Below are 9,579 nucleotides of genomic sequence, written 5' to 3' on the forward strand. Positions count from 1 at the left end.
GTGCTATAGGCCCTGGTCTAAAGTAGTGCACTATATAGGGAATAGGGTGCTATAGTCCCTGGTCTAAAGTAGTTCACTATAAAGGGAATAGGGTGCCATCTGTCCCACAGCCCCTGTCTCTGTCCTGCATGGATGGAGCACCCCCAGTTTAGACTGGAGGGGAAACAATGGCCTGCCAACAGCATTTAACTGAGGGTCCATTTTGTGTTCAGGCTACTTAACTTCTGTGGTTCAGTCCTGACCCCTGGGACAAGCCAACAGCTGCTTCATGTTGCTTGTCCTCATTTAAACATTAACCAATAGACCTACAGCATTGTTCAATTACATTTAAACATTAAGCAACAGTCCTACAGCATTGTTCAATTACATTTAAACATTAACCAATAGACCTACAGCATTGTTCAATTACATTTAAACATTGACCAATAGACCTACAGCATTGTTCAATTACATTTAAACATTGACCAATAGACCTACAGCATTGTTCAATTACATTTAAACATTGACCAATAGACCTACAGCATTGTTCAATTACATTTAAACATTGACCAATAGACCTACAGCATTGTTCAATTACATTTAAACATTGACCAATAGACCTACAGCATTGTTCAATTACATTTAAACATTGACCAATAGACCTACAGCATTGTTCAATTACATTTAAACATTAAGCAACAGTCCTACAGCATTGTTCAATTACATTTTGAGAAATAAAGACCCTGGCTGTGTCTGAAATGAACTTGTGGAAGCATATTCCCTGTATAGTGCACAGCCCTATGGCAGCATATTCTCTGTATAGTGCACAGCCCTATGGCAGCACATTTCCTGTATAGTGCACAGCCCTATGGCAGTATATTCTCTGTATAGTGCACAGCCCTATGGCAGTATATTCTCTGTATAGTGCACAGCCCTATGGCAGTATATTCTCTGTATAGTGCACAGCCCTATGGCAGCATATTCCCTGTATAGTGCACAGCCCTATGGCAGCATATTTCCTGTATAGTGGACAGCCCTATGGCAGTATATTCTCTGTATAGTGCACAGCCCTATGGCAGTATATTCTCTGTATAGTGCACAGCCCTATGGCAGCATATTCCCTGTATAGTGTACAGCCCTATTGCAGCATATTCCCTGTATAGTGTACAGCCCTTGGCAGCATATTCCCTGTATAGTGTACAGCCCTACGGCAGCATACTCCCTTTTGAGTTTGTCCCCCGGGACATATAAAGGCTGTGCAGTATGGAGTCCATCACCATTACCATCATCATTACCATCATCACTACCGTTACCATTAAATCACCATACATTAACATTACCATTACATCACAATTACATTACATCACATTACATAACTACTACAATCACCATCATCATTACCATCATCATTACATTACCATTAAATCACCATTACATCACCATTACCATTACATTACCATTACATCATCATCATCATCATCATCATCATCATCATCACCATTACATCAGCATCATCACCATGACCATTAGCATCATCATTACCTTTACCATTACATCACCATCTCCATCATCATTACCATTAAATCAGCGTCATCATTACCATCAGCATCAGCATCGTCATTACCATTATCATCAGCATCAGCATCATTATTACCATTACCATCAGCATCATCATTACCATCAGAATCCGCAGCATCATTACCATCACCCGCAGCATTATCATTTCCATTATCATCAGTGCCATCACCATTACCATCTCCATCATCATTACCATTTTATCGGCATCATCATTTCCATTAGCATCACCATCAGCATCAGCATCATCATTAACAGTACCATCAGCACCATATTACCATCAGCATCATCATTACCATCATAATCATCATTAACAACAGCATCAGCATCAGCATCATACTCATCATTACCATCACAATCAGCATCAGAATCATTACCATTACAATTACCATTAGCATCATCATTACGATCAGCATCAGCATCATATTCATCATTAGCATGACCATCAGCATCATCATTACCATCAGCATCAGCATCATCATTACCATTACCATCAACATAATCATTACCATCAGCATCAGCATCATCATTACCATCATCATTACCATCACCATCAGCATCATCATTACCATCATCATTTCCAGGTCGCAATTGTAAATGATAACGTGTTCTCAACTTGCCTACCTGGTTAAATAAAGGTGAAATAAAAAAGAAAAACAAAAAAAATTCCATCAGCATTATCATTACCATAAGCAGCATCATTACCATCGTCATTACCATCAGCATCATCCTTACCATCTCCATCAGCATCATCATTACCACCATCATTACCATCAGCATCATCATTACCATCTCCATCAGCATCATCATTACATCATCATTACCATTACAATCATTATTATCATTACCATTACCATCAGCATCATCATTCCCAATCACCATCAGCATCATCCTTACCATCTCCATCAGCATCATCATTACCATCAGCATCACCATTACCATCTCCATCAGCATCATCATTACATCATCATTACCATCTCCATCAGCATCATCATTACATCATCATTACCATCAGCATCATCATTACATTAACATCAGCATCATCATTACCATCTCCATCAGCATCATCATTACATCATCATTACCATTACAATCATCATTATCATTATCATTACCATCAGCATCATCATTACCATCACCATCAGCATCATCATTACCATCATCATTACCATCAGCATCATCATTACCATCTCCATCAGCATCATCATTACATCATCATTACCATTACAATCATCATTATCATTACCATTACCATCAGCATCATCCTTACCATCATCATTACCATCTCCATCAGCATCATCATTACATCATCATTACCATCAGCATCATCATACATTAACATCAGCATCATCATTACCATCTCCATCAGCATCATCATTACATCATCATTACCATCTCCATCAGCATCATCGTTACATCATCATTACCATCAGCATCATCATACATTAACATCAGCATCATCATTACCATCTCCATCAGCATCATCATTACATCATCATTACCATCTCCATCAGCATCATCGTTACATCATCATTACCATTACAATGACCATTACTTTTCTCTTTTCACAGTTTTTTCATCCTCAGACTGGCTGAGATGAGAACGCTCCCTCTCCGAGATGGAAAAGTGTCTGAAGTAGAGTGAGCGTTGTGTGTGGGGATCTGTAGACTGTATCTATTGCTTTTCTTCTGGCACCTGGTAATGCAGATAAAACATTCATCTCTAAAGCCATTTCAACAGCCAGCTAGATTAATGTTCCCCTGGGACAGCTGCATCTAAGAGAGGAGAGAAAAATGGAGGAAAAACGGAGGAAACATTTTTGTGTTTGTTTTCCACTTGGCAGTTTGTTTCCATGGTAGCTGACTGTGACTGTTCTCCTCCCAGAGGAAGGTGTGATCTGGTTTATTACTTCATCCGTATTATTCTTTCTGCTCTCCAAGTGGAGGGACTCGAAAAGCGCAGCCAGCAATCAACAAACACATCCAAACCCTACCCATACACAGCCACTGAACCAACCACCCACACACTCCACTTCTAGAGAAAGGGTTTTGTGCATTTAGAAATTATAGATATAATCAAACTCAATTTGGTCTTTAAAATGTACATAGTTAATTTAAACATTGCACATTTGGACTAGAAGAACTCTCTTTCAAAGATGAAAAAGTCCAGTTTAAAAAGGCTAACCATTATTTCTCAACGGGAACAACACACACACAGTTTGGGCCCAAACTTCCAAAATGGGGGACGAGACAAGGTGGGGACAATTTGAGAAATCTATATATCAGTATGTAAATGAAATGTGTTTTTGTACCATAACCTTTGAATGCTGGATAATCAGATTCAGCTCATTCATACACTACAGACTCTGAAGTGTGTTTAACGGATTGTTAACGATGGACACGTCACAGAACTAGCGACCAACTATACTGTGTTCATGAACCAGCCCACCATGTCTCAGACACACACACACACTCACACACACACACACACACACACACACACACACACACACACACACACACACACACACACACACACACACACACACACACACACACACACACACACACACACACACACACACACACACACACACACAGAAGGAGAAACATACACATTAACCGAACTACACACATCAAGCCATGGTCTGAAAGAGAACACACTGCATCTGTTCAGAAAACACCGTTGTGATCATAGATACCACAAAGATTGCTATGCCATAAACGCACCAATATAAACCGGTTTGATAAAAATATCTCCTGCACCCATATACCCACACACTGCACACATAAAGTTCTGGTCTATACCCCCGGCTCCCTCCCTCTCTCTCTTCCTATGTGGAGCTACTCCGGTCCATATCTAGCAGAGGCCTATAGTGCCTCCCAATCTGCTTTGGGCCAGGGCTGAGAGCTGGGACTAGGGGGACAGGGCAGTGGGTGGAAGGCCACACGCATCTATATTTGGGCCGGTTAAAAATACCCAGGGAGATTGGGCAGGGTGAAGGGGGCAGGGGAAGTTAAAGGGTGTGGACTGGGATATGCAGGGCTGAGCTGGTTTGAGCTGTGGTGTGTTGGGGAAGTCTGGTCTAGAATGGGCTGTGGTATGGTGGCTCTGGGTTAGACCAGCAGAGTGAGGAGTCAAGGCTGATGACAGGAAGGGAATTGTGGAGGAGGACAGGGTAGAGTAGTCAATTGACAGAGAGACTGATTGGAACAGCCACTCCACCCTGTCCATCCCACTAACACAACCCCTTTTCTCTGGATGCTCAGCACTTGACTGGCTATTTTTTGTCACGCTTCACTAAATAAGGCCAGGCAGCGTCGGGGAACAGACAGGCTGGTCAGGGTGGCGCATGTCTGCCGTTCCTACCTGGGTATATAAGCTCCGGGACGGTGGGGGTTTACTCCGACCACGCTGACCTTCCATTCTCTCCCAGAGTTTGTCCATATCGTTTTTTTCATGATGTCTACTTTTCCACTTTTAATTTCAACATCAATGTTTATGTATTCATCCACTCTTCCAGGTCATCATCAGGTGACAGGGTTGTCCTTCTAAATGTTTTCATTACCTTTTTTTCCCTTCTTCTTCTTCCTCTGATTGGATAGAAACATATATTTTTTTTATGCATTGGTACTTTGGAGGATTGATAGAAGCCTGTGTTGCGGTGACCTCTGGATGCACGGCGGCTCTGTGTAATATGACTGATAGAAGCCTGTGTTGCGGTGACCTCTGGATGCACGGCGGCTCTGTGTAATATGACTGATAGAAGCCTGTGTTGCGGTGACCTCTGGATGCACGGCGGCTCTGTGTAATATGACTGATAGAAGCCTGTGTTGCGGTGACCTCTGGATGCACGGCGGCTCTGTGTAATATGACTGATAGAAGCCTGTGTTGCGGTGACCTCTGGATGCACGGCGGCTCTGTGTAATATGACTGATAGAAGCCTGTGTTGCGGTGACCTCTGGATGCACGGCGGCTCTGTGTAATATGACTGATAGAAGCCTGTGTTGCGGTGACCACTGGATGCACGGCGGCTCTGTGTAATATGACTGATAGAAGCCTGTGTTGCGGTGACCTCTGGATGCACGGCGGCTCTGTGTAATATGACTGATAGAAGCCTGTGTTGCGGTGACCTCTGGATGCAAGGCGGCTCTGTGTAATATGATTGGTCACTGTCGAGAAAAAGGGAAAAGGACAAACAGCTGAGAGGTTATACACTTTCTGTCAAAGATTTCATCTCTCCAACATGCCGTTGTGGCAAAATGTAGGTTAGCTTTCTTTCTTTATTTCTCTCTTTCTCTTTCTTTCTTTATTTCTCTCTTTCTCTTTCTTTCTTTATTTCTCTCTTTCTCTCTTTCTTTCTTTATTTCTCTCTTTCTCTCTTTCTTTCTTTATTTCTCTCTTTCTCTCTTTCTTTCTTTATTTCTCTCTTTCTCTCTTCTTTCTTTATTTCTCTCTTTCTCTCTCTCTATCTTTCTTTATTTCTCTCTTTCTCTTTCTTTCTTTATTAGTCTCTTTCTCTTTCTTTCTTTCTTTCTTTCTTTCTTTCTTTCTCTCTTTCTTTCTTTATTTGTCTCTTTCTCGCTTTCTTTCTTTCTTTCCTCTACTTATCCTGTCATCTTTTGTCTCCTTCGCTTTCCTCACTCACTCTCTTACATAGTCAATCTCTTACTCTGTCAGTCTTTCCCTCCCTCCCTCCCTCCCTCCCTCCCTCCCTCCCCCCTCCCTCCCTCCCTCCCTCCCTCCCTCCCTCCCTCCCTCCCTCCCTCCCTCCCTCCCTCCCTCTCCTTCCCTCCCTCCCTCCTCACTCTTCTCGATCTGTCCTTCAGCTCTGTCAGCACACAGTCCACATTCTCTGCTCCTTCTATTTGATGAGGCATTCTCCGTCCAACTTTGCATGGCCAGGTAGGGAGGGATGGGCGGCTGTGAGTTGACGCATTTGAATGCCACATCATCAGTTTATATAAAGTCCTCTTATAAGAAGGGTTGAAGTCTTTCCATTTTCTATTGGGCTTTTTTTGTTGCCGCCCTTCATCCTTGTTTTCATCCTCTCATCCTCTTCCTCCCATCCGGTGTGAGAGAAGCAGCTGCTCCCATGACCCTCCTCTTCTCTTCTTTCTGCATCTCTAAACTCTCAATCGCTGATTCAGCTACCAGGGAACAGCCGGACACTGCCTGCAGCAGCCACACTGCACGGCCACCACCCCACCAGCCGGACACTGCCTGCAGCAGTCACACTGCACGGCCACCACCCCACCAGCCGGACACTGCCTGCAGCAGCCACACTGCACGGCCACCACCCCACCAGCCGGACACTGCCTGCAGCAGCCACACTGCACGGCCACCACCCCACCAGCCGGACACTGCCTGCAGCAGCCACACTGCACGGCCACCACCCCACCAGCCGGACACTGCCTGCAGCAGCCACACTGCACGGCCACCACCCCACCAGCCGGACACTGCCTGCAGCAGCCACACTGCACGGCCACCACCCCACCAGATTCCCCTCACACCGGTATGTGCTCCATGTACTGTATGCAATATACTGTATGTCTATACTGTCTCTGTTTATACATGCGTAGTGTGTGTGTGTGTGTGTGTGTGTGTGTGTGTGTGTGTGTGTGTGTGTGTGTGTGTGTGTGTGGGTGTGTGTGTGTGTGTGTGTGTGTGTGTGTGTGTGTGTGTGTGTGTGTGTGTGTGTATAGAGTGAGTGTGTGTGTATAGAGTGAGTGTGTGTGTGTCTAGATTCAGTCTAACAGCTCAGCTGCCTCCTCAATGCAGTTGTTTGTGAGACAGTTCCACAGCGACAGGGCACGGAGCTCTGTCTGCTCCAGCGTCCTTCTCTTGTCAAAGTTGCTTTAGCGTTAGCAGAGAGGCTACAGCTGCAGTGTGTCTTAAGAGAGGGAGTATTTCATGTCTATACAAAGTCGAGGGTTATCAGAAACGGAAATAAACCCGGCAAGATAAACTATTTTCTGTCTATAATTTTCTTATTGTGCATTCATTTACATTATTTGGGTAAATTTGGACAAGTTATCTATCTTCATTGCTGTTTTGGTACTGTTTATTATTCTGAAAGACACACAGATTAGAATTTATTTTATAAATTGAATTACTCCTATTCACATAATAATTTTTAATCACTGGGTTTATTTTATGTTGTTTCATCAAACATCCTGGTATTTACACTTTCACATTCGCTGCATCGTAACATCAGGGTTCAGTTCTCTACACGGTCATGGATACTACTGCTTGATGGACTACTTGTGACTCTAAAGGACATGTCTGTGGTTTGAAGGAGACAGGTGAGGTTTTAGTGGTTTAGAGTGGTCTGATACTGGCACTGTGGGGTTAAATTACACCAGTGAATGTGAGGGCATGGGACTGGCCTATCCCAGCTGACCTGGTGGGCTATCTATAGACAGGATAGACTCGTGTGTCACTTTCAAAAGAGGAGAGAGAGAGAGAGAGAGAGAGAGGTGGGGGAGGGAGAGAGAGAGCGAGAGAGAGGGGGGAGAGAGAGAGAGAAAGAGAGAGGGAGAGAGAGATTGAATTGAATTGAGAGGGAGGGTGAAGGTGGTAGCCAGGTTTAAACTGGACAGACCTGTGTCTTTGACTTGACAAATTTTACTCTGATACCAGATACCAGCAGGGCGAGTCGCACGGTCAGCTGTCTGTCGAGCGTCTGAGTGTGACAGGTTCTGGTCTGGTACTGGGGAGATCGGGTGACAGAGGTGCTGCCGGTTAGGATACATATACAAGCAGCTGTTTGAAAGGAATCTGAGTCTCTGTCAGACACTCTCTAAGGGCTGGGTTTTGATCTCTCTCTCTACCTTGCTTTGGACAACATGACACAGTTGGTTCTCTCCAAAAAAATATTCAATCAAAGAGGTTGATTTCAGGATCCATTTGAACACTTGGACAAGTGGATGGACCTGATTCTGAGCATCCTTGTCCACTCTTCCTGTAATCTGTGTTTTGACTAGAGAGCCCCCCCCCACCTCAAACCCACATCACATGGCCTGGCAGACCCTGGCCAGAGGACTAAAGGGCAGGGTTCAGACTAGGCTTATTACCCAGTAATGAGTCTCTTTCTGTGGAAGGGAGCACACACAGAACAGGGTGTGTGGATGGGGTAAGGAGGTATACAGTTACTGTCCCAGTCCCAGGCCATGGTGATTTACACAATACGGCGTTCAATGGTGGATGTTGGGTGGGGGGGAGGACAGTGGAGTAAGAGAGAGAGAAGCAATGTGATTTATTGGGTAGACTTTTAGTTTAATTACTGGGCGGGCTGGCCTAATGTACGCAGCAGTCCTGTAGAAGCAGGATCCCACCATGAAGACTCTGACAACACTGAACTTCCGCACTGTATACTAATGAACATACAGTATTTGTCTCTGGGGACTTCTATGCTGATGAGGTAAGGTACACTGGATATAGTATGTAAGGTTATGTGTAACACAAAGACAACGTAATTGACACCCATTTACATTACCTACACTCCCCCTTTCTCTTTCTCCTCTTCCTCCTCCTCTTCCTCCTCATCGTCCTCCTCCTCTTCCTCCTCCTCTTCATCCTCCTCCTCCTAGCTGCTCTTCTCTCTCATGCCCGTTGTTGCATTCCCACTTTCTTCTAAGAACAGTGTAGACAACAGTGTATGCCTTCATTGTTATTTCTGCCAGTACATTTCAGTCTCCAAATAGTTTATATTTATCCGTTTAGTCTGGAACAGTAGATACAGTTCTAAACACATTTAATTGCAACATATGCCTTAAAGATGTGTTTTAAACATTTTCTATAATATCAGACATTAGTTTTGAAAGTAGCACTCATGAGCCAAAACGTGTCCTAGAAAATTGTGCATAATTGTGTACGTCATAAATAATATGTTACGAATTTATTCATGCTTAAGATCCCGTTCAATCTCTTTGATAAGAATAATATCTACTGAATTAGACAGTGCATTCAATTTCCCTCCCTGAGCTTCAGTCCTCCATATCATGTTTAGTGACTGCATAATGT

The 9,579-nt window shown here is 43.8% G+C and overlaps 1 protein-coding gene across 1 annotated transcript in view; it reads left to right on the plus strand.

The window, feature by feature from the left end:
• The first annotated feature begins 4,569 nt into the window (after window positions 1-4,569).
• LOC106566416 (uncharacterized) overlaps window positions 4,570-9,579 on the plus strand; it is a 45,284-nt gene continuing 40,274 nt past the window's right edge. Inside the window, exons 1-2 of the mRNA XM_014134424.3 lie at window positions 4,570-5,818; window positions 6,705-7,069. Of these exons, the coding sequence (XP_013989899.2) occupies window positions 5,801-5,818; window positions 6,705-7,069 (383 nt within the window). The 5' untranslated portion in view covers window positions 4,570-5,800. The remainder of the gene's footprint in view (window positions 5,819-6,704; window positions 7,070-9,579) is intronic.

Source organism: Salmo salar, chromosome 13, assembly GCF_965601325.2.
Source record: "Salmo salar chromosome 13, fSalSal1, whole genome shotgun sequence".
NCBI classification, from domain to species: Eukaryota; Metazoa; Chordata; class Actinopteri; order Salmoniformes; family Salmonidae; genus Salmo; species Salmo salar.